The 14743-nt window shown below is 50.3% G+C and overlaps 1 protein-coding gene across 1 annotated transcript in view; it reads left to right on the plus strand.

Annotated features, from left to right (window-relative positions):
* WASHC1 (WASH complex subunit 1) overlaps positions 1 to 14743 on the plus strand; it is a 111897-nt gene that overhangs the window by 81889 nt on the left and 15265 nt on the right. The window contains exons 5-8 of the mRNA XM_032972470.2: positions 1836 to 1975; positions 5376 to 5511; positions 11342 to 11531; positions 12483 to 12719. Coding sequence (XP_032828361.2) covers positions 1836 to 1975; positions 5376 to 5511; positions 11342 to 11531; positions 12483 to 12719 — 703 coding nt within the window. The remainder of the gene's footprint in view (positions 1 to 1835; positions 1976 to 5375; positions 5512 to 11341; positions 11532 to 12482; positions 12720 to 14743) is intronic.

Consider the following 14743-nt stretch of genomic DNA (forward strand, 5'->3'; position numbering starts at 1 on the left):
ATTTAACACATCGCACCAAGCGCCCATTTAACACATCACACCAATCACCCATTTAACACATCGCACCAAGCGCCCATTTGAGGCTGGGTGTTAAACTGATTCGTCGCCGTGCTAAACTGATTCGTGTTAAACTGATCCGTGTTAAACTGATTCGTGTTAAACCGATTCGTGTTAAACTGATTCGTGTTAAACTGATTCGTGTTAAACCGATCCGTGTTAAACCGATTCGTGTTAAACCGATGCGTGTTAAACTGATTCGTGTTAAACCGATTCGTGTTAAACCGATCCGTGTTAAACTGATTCGTGTTAAACCGATCCGTGTTAAACCGATCCGTGTTAAACTGATTCGTGTTAAACTGATCCGTGTTAAACTGATTCGTCGCCGTGTTAAACTGATCCGTGTTAAACTGATTCGTGTTAAACCGATTCGTGTTAAACCGATGCGTGTTAAACCGATCCGTGTTAAACTGACTCGTCGCCGTTATTGGCCACGAGCGGGAATTGAACTCGGCTTGCCCGGTTGGCGGCGCAGCGCGCCACACGCTGCGCCACCGCGCGTAGGAAACGCGCGCATAAGCACGCGCAATTACACACCCGGCCTACGCACCCCAACACCATGAGTGTACTTGCCACAATTTGTGAGCAGGCACCCTGATCGTGTACGCGTGTACGCGTGTACACGCGTGTGCGTGCTTTGTTTTATTGGAGCTTGCTGCTGCGAACACGACGACCCGGGCTCGATTCCCGCTCACGGCCAACACCGGTGACGATCGTCTGAACTGGTAGTGGGCCTCGCCTAGGTCGACTCGGCCTTGAATGAGTACCTGGCACGGTGTGTAAACTCAGCACCGGGGAGACAAAGGCGGCCGATTGTGGCGCTGGCCAGCCCCCACCCCTCCCCACCCCCCCCCCCCTTGTATCAGTGCCGGGGGTAATAGGCGCTCGCTAACAGCTAAATTGCACCAACTCTCTGTTAAAGGCCACACAGGGAATATTTGTCGAGTCTTTGTTTCGCTCGGGGAGTTTATTTGAGATGCTGTATTGTGTTCCGGTGAAGATGAGTTGCACGTCAGGGTTTTATCATTGCATTTTTTTAAGGGCATGATTTTTCTGATGGAAAATACACTGATTGCATTATAACTGCGTTAATGTTCGTGGGTTTAGTATGGATGCATATTATTTTTCAACTGAATAACATTCATCACTGCTAATTTCCCATCATGTAATCTTTTTATAAGACAATTTGTTTAGTGTGCATACTGATTGCAATTAAAACACAAATTTCCATAATAGTTTCCATATTTCGCCAGCATTACAGTAAAACCTTGGATTGCGAGTAACTTGGTCTGCGAGTGTTTTGCAAGACGAGCAAAATTTTTAAATAAATATTAATTTGATAAACGAGCGAGGGTCTTGCAATACGAGCAGTGTACGTCTACACGCTTTGTCTGCCGAGCGTCACGTGATCACAACTGATATACGAGTGCTTTGGATTACAAACACGTTTCCGGAACGAATTATGCTCGCAATCCAAGGCTTTACTGTATTGTTATAACACTGTGTAACAAACAAAAAATGTTGTTCCTGGGTAGTAGGTGTTATTTCCTAATTGCTTATGCCTCAAAAGTGCGGAAAATTATGTTGTCGCCGTTCTGCGTGTGGGTGACGCCCTCCCGTGCACACCTACGACGTTCACTTGTGTGAGCTCCGCCCTCGTCGCCACTAGCCACCGCGATGCCGTCATCGTGATCCTTCGGGGTTGTCCATGTTTTTGAGCTTCACTCACTGCTGTGCCCCCCCCTCCGCCCTCCTCCCCATCACGCCCTCCCATGCAGGAGAAGCTTCAGATGTACCACGTGGGCGTGAGCCGCAGGCGACGGCAAGGCGACGAAGAGGCCGAGGAGGGGCTGGGAGGTCTCCCACGCAACATCAACTCCATCAGCTCCCTGCTGCTCTTCAGCACTGCTGAGAACCCGTACGTACGCCAGCCGCTCGCTCGCTCGCGCGCGCGTACGATCGTGCGTGCGTGCGTGTCCGCGAGTGTATGGGGAGCCAAGGCGTAGTGGTTCATAATGTTTTTTTATTTTATCCAAATGTGTATGTGTTACTGGAGGAATCCGATGAGCTGTGAATCTCCTTTTCCACAGATGGGTGGGTAAAAACGTTACAACAACAAACAGTATAAAAACACGACAGTAGTGCCAAGTTAAATAAAAGTAAACAAATCACTCAAACACATACAGATAAAACTAAACCATCCCCATTCTACCAGAAAAAGCCGTACCGAGGTATTAACTTATTCCGCAGAAGCGATCTGGCCATAAATGATAGCTCAACAAAGTGGCCCATCATTTGGACATAGCAGCAAAATAATCAAAATAGTCTCAATGCACGCAGCTGCGCTACGAACATAGCAACCCGGGTTCGATTGCGGCTCACTGTCAACACCATGGACGAGTATTTAAACAGCCGGTCCTGGACCTCCACTAGGTCGATTCAGCCTAAAATGAGTATCTGGTGAGGGGTATGAACGTCAACAATGGGGAGCCAAAGGCGGCCGGGCGTGGTGCTGGCCACTCACCAGCTCGTGTGCCATGCTGGCCTTCGTTGGTTCTTGCTAACAGCACTTGCCCCCACTAGTCTGTGAAAGGCCTTAATGGGAGACCTGTGTTTTCGTGCGTGTCGCAGACGTGCGATTATTCATGGTCGGCGCACTGCACTAAGAACCTGATGACTCGAGTTCAATTCCCAGTCAGTCCGGCCGGCTCGGGTGTCTCTTGTTGTTTTGTAGGCCGATTCGTACGACTTCGGACACCACATTACTTCCACTAAATGGTCCGTACAAAAGTAAAGTTACCTGCGATTTACAGCAAAACCTTGGATTGCGAGCATGATTCGTTCCGGAAACGTGCTTGTAATCCAAAGCACTCGTATATCAAAGCACTCGTATATCAGTTGTGACCACGTGACACTCGGCAGACAAAGCGTGTATACGTACGCTACTCGTATTGCAAGACCCTCGCTCGTTTATCAAATTTAAATGTATTTAAAAAAAATTATCGTCTTGCAAAACACTCGCGAGACCAAGTTACTCGCAATCCAAGGTTTTACTGTAGTTGGTAAAAGTGACAGCAGCATGGCCCTCCCGCCGAATATAATTGGCCAGGTTTTTCCCGAATTCATTTGTGCCCAGAGGAAGTGCTGAAGGCCCTCTCCTTAGCCAGACTTCCGCAATGCAATAATTGGTTCACCCGGCAATGAGAGCTACGTACTTGCGTGCGGTATTTTTGTGAGATTTAAGAGACTTTCGTGAAAGTCATGACTCAATTTTTCACGTTTAGTGCCTGGTATAATTTTGTAAGTCGTGATAATAATGCCCTTTGATTATCCAGGAAAGCCTGAAATGAAACAATTCAAAAGCATTTAACCACACCTGACAAAGCACCCTCTTATAATAAGATGAAAAACCAAACAGTTGTAATCATAATGATGTGCTTTAGTTATCCAACATAGCATTCTACGAGGCTTAAAATTTTTATTTCAGGAGGATCTTGCATTGCGATGTTTGGCCAATTCCACGGATGAGAGTTTGACTTTGTGTGGTGGGAAACTGGAGGTTGCTAGAGGGACCAACATATACAAAGATCTCCCATATAGCCTTGACAGACAGTAGGCCAAGTGCATTTGGCAAGCACCTGTGAAGGCCGGTACGGCGCGCGAAGGTGTGGTGTGGTGTGGCGATGTTTACACCCCGTACCAGGTACTCATTTGAGCCTGAGTCGACCTAGGGAAGGCCCAGGACCACTTCGGTTCATCCTCACTGGTGTTGGCCGTGAGCGTTTATCGAACTTGGGTCGCCGGGTTTGCCGCGCCGCGCGCTAACCCCTACACTACCGCTCCCCAGAGGGAAGCCACACACACACACACACGCACGTATAGTGGTAATGCCCAGAGCTCAAGGCACGATTAGATTCACAAATCGATTGCAGCATGCAGCCTAAGCGATGTCTGGTATACCCAGGCAGTCCTTCATCCACGTACAGCCAGGCTTCAAACCTGCTCAGCTTGCAAGAGCTGATGAGATCAGGTGCATTCGGGGTGATCTTGTCGTACGAAGCAATTTGAAATGTTATTTTATTTATTTCTGAAAATGCTCAATGTGTAGGTCACTGTTAGACTAAAATATCGAGATTTGCGTGCACCTGTACCGTGACGTTACATTTGCACTGGGTTTGATTTATTCAGGTGCGGTTCATTTAGAAAAGTCAAGTACAGTGGTACCCCGGAGATCGAACTTAATTCGTTCCAGAAGGCCATTCGAACACCGATTTGTTCGAACACCGAATTAATTTTCCCCATGAGAATTCATGTAAATGACATTAATTGGTTCTATCAGTTGTGATCACGTGACGCTCGGCAGACAAAGCGTATACGTACACTACTCGTATTGCAAGACCCTCGCTTGTTTATAGAATTAAAATTAATAAAAAAAACTGCTGGTCTTGCAAAACACTCGTAGACCAAGTTACTCGCAATCCAAGGTTTTACTGTAGTTGGTAAAAGTGACAGCAGCATGGCCCTCCCGCCGAATATAATTGGCCAGGTTTTTCCCGAATTCATTTGTGCCCAGAGGAAGTGCTGAAGAAGGCCCTCCCCTTAGATAGACAAAATAAATATTTCATTGTAAAGCGTTTTTACTCGAATTTTACAGTAATTGCATGCATAAAATCATACAAAAAAAAACAACAAACACAATGAATAAATAAATGGAATAAATGAATAAATTGATGGAAAAAATGAAATAAATGAACATTGAACTTCACTTTACCTGTAGTAAGGAGAGTTTATGGCTTGAGTGGAAGGTGGTGAGGAGGGGGAGGTGGTAAAACCTTTGTCTGGGCAAGCGTCATGCATGCTGCTGCCACCACGCGTCTCAGCCGTGAACAGGTTCTTTCAAGGCGCGATTGCCCCGTTCGACCTCCGAATTTCGTTCGGTTTCCGGGGCAAAAAAATGTTGGGAAATACGTTTCGAACACCGATTTGTTCGAGTTCTGGTGCGTTCGATCTCTGAGGTTCTACTGTACCTCGTGAGTTGTGCAATATCCCCCTTAAAGGACCCTGTACTCGCTCCCTGCAACATTGATGCTTTTGTCTTTTGTTTCTGTTGTTACAGTGTTCACGCACCACACATCTCGGTTATAGAATAGCCAGGAGTTTGGCTAAATGGGATCATCCATAATGCAAAAAAAAATTTTTATCACGTAAACTCAAACTCCAGAAAAAAATAATCAAACTAAAAAAAATGAAAGAGACGGAATCGTGCACGGATTGTTCATCTCGTGCGTCCCATTCGTCCCGCCGCATCGTGGCGCCAGGTACAAGAAGTACGTGATGCTGGACCCGCTGTCGGGCGCCGTCACCAAGACGCGCACGGCGCTGCAGGGCGAGGTGGACAGTGGCCCCGGGGAGGCGCCCATCTCCATCGCGCAGCGCGAGCAGATGGAGCGCACGGTACGAGAAGGGGGGTGAGAAGGGGGTGGCAACGCACGCTCCCCAGCTTGCGTACTCGCTCACTCACTTTCACGTGTGCTCGCGCTCTCGTTCGCACATTCGCCATGACGCGCTCATTAAATTGTTCACTCGCTCACTCGTGTGCGCACACGCTCACTTGAGCTCACGTTTTCACTCGCTCGGCTCCTGCGCGCACGCTCAAGCTGCTTGTTCTCATGCGCACGCTCGCTCGCTCGCTCACTCACTCACTCACGTGCACACACGCTCACCGGAACTCGCATTCGCACTCACTTGCTCGCTCGCTCGTTCCCTGCATGCACGCACATCTGTTTGTTCTCATGTGCACGCTCGCTCGCTCGCCCACTTGCTCACTCGCCCGCTCACTTGCTCACTCGCCCGCTCACTCGCCCGCTCACTCGCTCACTCGCCCTCACACGTGGCCCTGCACGTGTGGACTGCACAGCGGGGACAGCGGCCAAGGTCCTGGGTGGCGTCGCGGTCGGGAGAATCACTGAAGGCTCGCTCCGTGGCTCTGTCAAGATTTGTATTTTTTTCCGCAGAGATATAATGAGCTCCGTGCTCCGTTCCTTTGCCCGCTCCGGGGACTGTCGGCGATCGACAATGCAAGCCGTTGTGGCGTTAACATTGTCGTGAAATGTACAGCTGAAAGAATATATTGAACTTGCGAGGTTCACTTTGAGTGGGAAGGCCGGGGAAGTTTAGGCGTCGGAGCACTGAAGTGACACTGCTGAGATTTTTCTTCGAATCTGGGTTTCAATCGGGCCGTGGTTAAACCCAGATTCTCAGGCGTAACGGGGTTGATGGTCTCAGTCTGATAAGCCAGTTGCTGCACGCAAAGAAAGTCATTGCTTCATTTCGATACATCCTAGCTCTGAGAATTATATTTAGTTTAAATGCCATGGGCCAAGCGTTCTCTTTGTAGCAGGATATGTGAGAAAGGTCAGCGCCACCTCGTGTGTGTGGGTAAAGAGAAATGGTCACCCCCAATGGATTTCAAAAGTAGTTCCGTGCTATCTACTTCCACGGGGCGATTCTATGGCACACCGGGTAAAATTAATTTATCTCAATTGATGCCTCGCCCTTCCGTCATGGTGTTAATGGCACAATTGTAAATACATTGTGTTAAACAAGATACTAGTTTGACAGGAAGCAAGCTCATAAATAAGCAAGCTCATGAAAAGCTCATAAATATAGTGCTCTGAACGAGGACCATTTGCCCGAAACGTCACCTGTTACACGTTTTTTTTTTCCTTTTAAGGCCACGGTGGTATTGAGGGATTTGTTGATTTTGTTTCTACTTTCATTCATTGTGCTTGTGCACCACTGCCCAACGTGGCATCTCAAAATGATTCGCAAATGCGTCGGTAGGAAGGCGAGCGAGCGAGCGAGTAAATAAATAAATAAATCGCGCCCGATTATTGCTGCGTGGCGGACGATCCTCGTGCCCTCGGTTCGCGGTGGTGACGACGGGCATTCGCATAACGGCGATATTTTTCTCAAGGGCTTAATCCTTCGCGTGAGAGCCCAAAATATGTTGCGTTTTGGGTGGAACGGCAAAACAGTGGCATCGCCGTTTCACCGTGTCTCCAGGCCGGCGACTTGACGCTGTCGTCACCATTTGCCTTTTAATTTTACTTCATGGCAGTCGTCCTCGTTACGCTGTAAGAACACGCGCTGGCTCTTGAATATCAAGACCTGGGCACCCCTCCTCGTCTTGGGTTGTTGCTGAAATTCAACCGGTAAAGATTAACATGCGTGAGCGGCTGCACCCTGGTTATTAGGTATTGTATTGATTCACCCTCCCCCCCCCCCACACACACACACACTCTGTTCCCCATTGCTTAGTTAAATTGTCACAATTTCCATGGGGGGAGGGGGGTGGGGTATGATAAAAAAAAATCATGAATTGATTTTTTTCATGAATTGATTTTTTTCTCCAAAAATGTACCGTCCTGTTGTTTTACAATGTTTATCATTTAACACGTAGGCTTTCGCGACCAATATTATTCATAATAAAGGTTTTTGGGTGAGATCACGTTATTTATTATTGTGTCATAAACCTGCATCAGATCGGGTTAAATATGACGTCACCATGCTGCTCTATTTAAGACCGGGAGCAAGTGGAGGGCCTCACCATTCTGGCAACATTGCCCGATGATGCTGGATGTAATTACAAACGAAACGTCGTACTCAAATTTTTTAATGATGTTGATTCACTCTTCAACACACCGGTGGGCTAAAGTAGTGAACTATTTGTCCTTTATAAACGTGACACATTTTTTACTGTTTGGCCGTGTCGGGTGGTGGAGGGTTACGGCACATTTGTAAATAACGCGATCTAACCCAAAAACCTTTATTATGAATGTTTATCATTGCCTGTAACTACTCCGATAGCCTAACGAATGCACCATTTGCACATGATTTGCATAGCATCATCGACAACATAGTTTATAAGGGCATCTGAAATGGAACCGCATCTGAAGATGCCGCAAATAATTATGGGTGGGTATGCAAAACCGTTGCCAGGAGGGTCTTGCTGCTGGTGCCGCGGTGGCAAAATGTTAACTACCTCGCCTGGTACGCACGAGGTCGTGGGTTCGATCCCTACACCGACGCCTGTATATTTGGAGTTTGCGTGTCTCTCTCCCCGTGATTGCGCCGAGTTTTTTTCCGGGGTCCTCGTTTTTTTCCCCTCCACATTTAGAATCGACATCGTGCGTTTCGAGTATTTGGCTGCTAGAAATGTCCACGTGATGAACCACTTCGTTGAGCTGTCATTTGTGGCCAGGTCGCTTCTGATAAACAGCTATACAGCTCAGTGGGCCTTATGTCCTAAAATTAAAAAAGTTTTTTTTTATTGAAAAAAAGGTTTTTCTGTGGTAACCAGGAAGTGAGCAGCACAACGATGGATTCTAGAATCTCTGTGTGCATCGCTATGAGGGTTAAATGCTCGAGTTTTCTCAGTGTATATCAGTTTCATCCCATACAGCCACGTGCCAAATTTTTCATATTTTTCACGTCCGTGCCATCAGCAAGGGCTACTGCCCAGAATATCACCTGTCATATTTGTTTTAATGTATTTTCCTTTTAAGGCCACAGTGTAAATTGACAAAAGTGTTGACCGTTTTGTTACTAATTATTTGAGTTGGTCAAATATCCTGGTGTAGCCGGACCATCCTGAAAAAAAGGAGTATTAACACAGTGCAGCGAAGTGTCCCTGGATAAATACATCACACGAATCTCATGACAAGAGGGTGTCTGTTTGGTTTTTCCACGTTCTTTTAAAAGGTTATTTTTTGCCAGGCTTTGTTCAATGTACTTTTGAAGGTATTTGTGTGTATGTATGTATGTTGAACTTCTTTCGCCCCGTACGTAGCCAGCCGTGCTAATCGGAAGGTGCGGGGAAAGGACGACAATTTAAGCACAAAAAACAGCTCTGAAGAAATGAGTTTTCAATTTAGATTGCAAAGCGCAAAGCTCCAGTGGCTTCCTAATATCGGAAGAGCATTCCAGACGGCCGCAGAAGCACATCTGAAATCGCGCGATGCAAGTGAAACCGTCTTTGTTCGATGTTTAGCCAAAACGTTGTCAAGTGAATAATCATTGCCCCCATGACCGGTGAATAATCATTGCCCCCATGTCTGGTGAATAATCATTGCCCCCATGACCGGTGAATAATCATTGCCCCCATGACCGGTGAATAATCATTGCCCCCATGACCGGTGAATAATCATTGCCCCCATGTCCGGTGAATAATCATTGCCCCCATGTCCGGTGAATAATCATTGCCCCCATGACGGTGCGAGCTTTGCGTGCACGGAGCCGGCAGACGGGAAGCTCTTGGAGACAAGTCGGGCACGGTGTTCTGTGCAGATCCTCGCTAATGTCGTTCCATTGGCCATCACCAGCCAACTGGGCCGTCGGCAAATTGCACGGCAAGCCGTGGTTTCTGAGATTCGGCCGCGCAAGTGGGTCCTATTCACCGTCTCATTTGTCGCCTTCGGCAGCCGCCCATCGCGTCTTGCGCTCGCTGGCAGCAGAGTGCTGGCGGAAAGAGGTTGCCGGCGTATTTGTCGAGAAAATCAGCCGCTTGGCACGGCTTCCTTCGCGTCACGTCCTTCCATCATTTTCCACGGGACGCTTCAAGCGCGGTATATTTTTTATTTCGCGGCTGTGCTCGGCTGCAAACTTCCCGCGCTCCTGGGTTTGTCCCTTCATCATCCCAGACCTCGGCGAAGCTGCACGCCCTTCTCCCTCCACCCCCCCCCGCCCCGCCCAGGAGGTTACCGTGATTATGGTGATTACGATGATGGTTCAGCTGGAGATTGTGAGAGGTGGCCGAGTGAATCACCGCTTGAGAGTGCTGAGCTAGCACCTCTTGAGATTCCTGGGTTGGAATCGGTATTTCCAGCCGCCCGTCTGCGATTAAGCTGGGCTCCTCAAGCGTCGTTCGTGGGTTTATCGTGTCAGCCCCGTCACAGGTGACTTGCGCGATGAATTGCCGTCACGTAAAGTTTTGGTTTCCGCGCTGAATGCGGCTAAATCCCAACTCCTGAGGAGCAAAGGCATTTTCGTTTTGGCTGTCGTGCGACGAGCGAATGCGGAGCGTGTGGGGGGAACCGCTGCCCCCCCGAACGTCACGTCATGGTATCTCAGTGGTAGCTCTGTGATATCCCAACACCGTGAGCTGTTCTCTGCTCTTGCACAAAGGTCGCGCTGCTGTGTAAAGTATCGAAGCGGATCCTCTGTCTCCTGATCTGACACTGATAGCACGGTCAAGATGAACATTCGGGAATGAACGAAATAATATTTTAGAGAATTCCTCTGATCGCAGCAATTGCGGTATCGGGTGGTGGTGCTGGTAGTGATGTTGATGTCGATATCGATGATAAAAGTGGGAGGCATGGCTTTGGTGACAACGATGACGATATTAGTGCTGATAATGGTCGTGGTCATGGTGATGATGATCGTGGTGGTCATGGTGATGAAGATGACGTAAGTAATGATAATCGTGGTTGTCATAGTGATGATAATATTAGTGATGATAATGTTAGTGACCATGGTGATGATGATGACATTAGTGATGATAATGCTGGTGACCATGGTGATGATGATGATAATGCTGGTGACCATGGTGATGATGATGACATTAGTAATGATAATGCTGGTGACCATGGTGATGATGATGATAATGCTGGTGACCATGGTGATGATGATGACATTAGTAATGATAATGCTGGTGACCATGGTGATGATGATAATGCTGGTTACCATGGTGATGATGATGACATTAGTAATGATAATGCTGGTGACCATGGTGATGATGATGACATTAGTAATGATAATGCTGGTGACCATGGTGATGATGATGATAATGCTGGTGACCATGGTGATGATGATGACATTAGTAATGATAATGCTTTTGACCATGGTGATGATGATAATGCTGGTTACCATGGTGATGATGATGACATTAGTAATGATAATGCTGGTGACCATGGTGATGATGATGACATTAGTGATGATAATACTGGTGACCATGGTGATGATGATAATGCTGGTGACCATGGTGATGATGATAATGCCGGTGACCATGGTGATGATGATGATGATAATGCTGGTGACCATGGTGATGAAGATGATGATAATGCCGGTGACCATGGTGATGATGATGATGATGACATTAGTGATGATAATGCTTGCGACCACGGCCATACCGACGATGGAGACGACGATAGCGGTGTTTCCGATAACAACACCACACACACAGGACCCTAACCCGTGCGGCACCTTCTCTCCCATCGCTCAGACCTTGGAGAGCTACTTCTACGTGCCGGACCTGGGCCAGGTTCCCGAGATCGATGTGCCGTCGTACCTGCCCGACCTTCCCGGCGTGGCGGACGACCTCGCCTACACGCTGGACATGGGCCCCAGCATCGCGCCCTCCGCCATCTCGGCTGCCAGTCTCCCCGAACTGCCCACCTTCGAGCCGGGGCCCGGTACGGTTGCTCGCTGAAGTTGGCACGGCCGCCGCCGCCGCCGCCGCCGCCGCGGCCGCCACCACCATCGTGCTTCTACCCACCTCGGCGAGCACGTCGCTTATCTATTTACCATCCGTGTACGAGAGTGCGCGCGCGTGCAACTAAACTAAAAGTAAACTATTTTTTTTATTCGTTTCAGAAGTGACCTGGCCATCACAAATGATAGCTCAACGGAGTGGGCCTGTCATCACGTGGACATTTGTAGCAGCCCTAATACTCGTGAACTAGCGTTGATTCTAAATGTGGAGGACCCGGAGAAGAATCGACGCGAATAACGGGGGATAACATGTCAACTCCAAATATACAGGCGTAAGGGTTGGGATCGAACCCACGGACTCCCGTATATTAGGCAAGGTAGTAAACATCTCGTCACCGTGACTACCGCCACCAACAACAACAGTCGCCATGTGCCACTAAGTGGCGGTGACGTCACCACGGCACTCGTGCCAGGCCAGGTGCACTCTGAGGCCACATGAAATGTGGAAGGCTCGTTGACAAGAGGTCATGTGGGACATTCCCAGGTGCCATGGGTTGACTGATTGAGATGACTGGCAGATGCACCAGCTGTGCCCCCTTCTGCACCGACTTCTATTTTAGCGACCACCACCACTACCACCATCACCACCTTTACCACCACTTTTACCACCGCCACTATTATCGTCACCCTCACCGCGGCCAGCACCGCAAGATCACCATTGGACATTATGCATGCAACAAATCACAATCCCCCTCATCCCTCCCCTCACCTGTTGATTCCATTAGTTTAGCGATTAATCAATTTGTTTGTTTTGGCGTCGTGGCAAATTCAATCCCCCCCAGCGGCCGTAGGGTTCACACGCGCATGAGCCAGAACCCACGCGTGCGCACGCTTCATCTCCCTTGGTTTCCTCCGTCTCCGTGTGGCCACAGGCGATGGCCTGCTGCTGCCGGTTCCCTCCGGGGCTGCACCCCCTCCACCACCGCCGCCGCCGCCTCCTCCACCTCCTCCTCCCCCGGGCCCTCCATCTGGGATGCTCCCACCGGGCCCCCCGCCCGGAATGGCCGGCGGCGGTCCGCCGGGCCCGCCGCCTCCTCCGCCGCCTCCTCCGCCTCCACCGCCGCTCTCCGGCCCGGCTTCCGGCGCAGACGTCCCTCAGCCGGCGCTCGGTACGACGGGAGCGGACGACGGAGCGAGAGCCGTGACCGTGCCCGAGGGCTCTACGGTTGCATTTGCCGGCTGCCGGCTAGTCACTAGAGCCACGCAATCTGACGGTCTAAACCAGGGGGGGGGTTGGCAACCTGCGGCTCCGGAATCACGTGCGGCTCTTAGGCTGCCCCCTTGCGGGCAGTCAGAGAGCCACGTGCGGCTCTTTGACTGCTGCCCCACTTGGTGGGCAGCCGTTTTTTATTTATTTAATTCGGTTCTGAGTGTAGGCGGTCCCCCCCCCCCTCTCCCCTTTTACGTTCCTGGAAACGCCGTAGTAGATCAGGTCGTCGCAAAATCGGACCCTGCTTTCCCATGCTACTTAGTCTTTTGATGGCGACAAAATGTGAAGGAAAAATAACGAAGTGGACAGCAGTTTGTTTAATCGCCTATTTTTCTTCATTTCAGTTTGTCATCTGATGTATTCCTGCTGCTGTGTTTGTGAACGAGTGGCTCTGCGTGTGCGATGCGGCTCTCGAAATATTAATGTTTTGGTCACAGACAAAAACACAAAACAAATGGCTCTTCTTCTTTGAAGAAGAAGAAGAAGTTGCCGAACCCCCGATCACGGCGGTCGGATTTTTTCTACCGACACTCTCCCGGTTCGGTCGCTCGACCGATACGATCGCACGGAAATCGTTTGCAAGTCCCACCACCTCTGTTCCCCGACGTCCCCCACGCATGTGCCGCCGGACGTGGAGGTGACGTCGTCGGCACCACCGGCGAGAACCGGTTGTCGACTATACCTCCATGCGCAGTACACCTCCGATTAGCACGGTTGACCACGTGTGGTGCGAAAGACGTTCGGCATACATGCATATCCTCTCCGCCTCCGCCAACCAGTGCTTACCGGCGTGGTGAAGTACAGTTGAAAACGCCTACGGCTAACGTGGCGTCGGGTGGCCTTCATCCAGCAGCGGATTGACCAGGGGCTGTGGATTATTACCCGTCTGTCCCGCCACTCCTCCCTCCCGACCCCTAGCCCGAGGGTTAGCGGCGCCGTTTCGTTTTCTCCGCGGCTCCTTGGTGTGCCTGCGATCGCGAGAGTGTTCTTTCGGAGCTAGGCAGGCGGTGAGGTCCGTCCGTCCACGGTACGTGCGCCCCCGAGCTCCGTGCCAGGAATCGGAATCAATGCTTTTTGTCCTTCGCTGTAATTACCAGCCTCTCTAAAAGCCTCTGTGGAAAACAAGGCTGGGGGGGGGGGGGGTTTAGAAAAACCCCCCACACCTTCACACCACTAGATTACTCTCCAGATGAGGTCAATAATACGAGCGCATGGGTGTTTGCACTTTGAAAAACGGCACTTATTTGTTTGGCGCGCATTAGACAGCGGTTGATGTCGTTCCAGGTGTAGATAAAGGGTGGAAATTGCCCCTTGGATTGGGGCTCACAGTTATCTGTGAATCGTGAGTCCCCATCCGTCCCCCTGTTCGTCGTTTCCCCCACCTTGCGCTCCCCCTCCCCTCACCCCCCTCCCCCCCCCGTGGCTCACCTGTGGCGAGAGCGTTGCGATTGGACGAGTTAAAACTGCTTTTAAAGAGGCGAAGTTCGCTATCTCGTTGCACGCGCGCGCGTGCCCTGGGGCGCCCTGCGACCAATCGCGGGAGCTCAGTCCGCGCGCCCAACTAAGTGGATTATAATTCATTGAGTCACAAAGTTGTGGGGGTGTGCGGGGGGGGGGGGGGGGCGGCGTTGCTCGCTCGGTGGGGCCCTCGCAAGCGCCTCGCGGCATGCGCAAGCGTGTCGCGAGTGCCGCCCTCTCTCTGTCGATCTCTCCCTGCGCGTGCCGCGCCCTAATAAGAAGTTTTTGCCGGCGTCACGCGTCGGTGGAGGGAATTTCGATCTGTTTTACACCCCCGCCACGCCGCCCCCACCTCCATCAATCTGTCGCGGTCGGCTGAGCTTGGAGCTCGCGAGGCGTTTTGAGTCACGGGCGCTCCGGCAAGGAGCAGCAGCAGCAGCAGCAGCGGCGTAGGATTTTTCCTGC

The sequence above is a fragment of the Petromyzon marinus genome, chromosome 48 (assembly GCF_048934315.1).
Source record: "Petromyzon marinus isolate PM22_M1 ecotype Great Lakes invasive population chromosome 48, UKy_Petmar_22M1.pri1.0, whole genome shotgun sequence".
NCBI classification, from domain to species: Eukaryota; Metazoa; Chordata; class Hyperoartia; order Petromyzontiformes; family Petromyzontidae; genus Petromyzon; species Petromyzon marinus.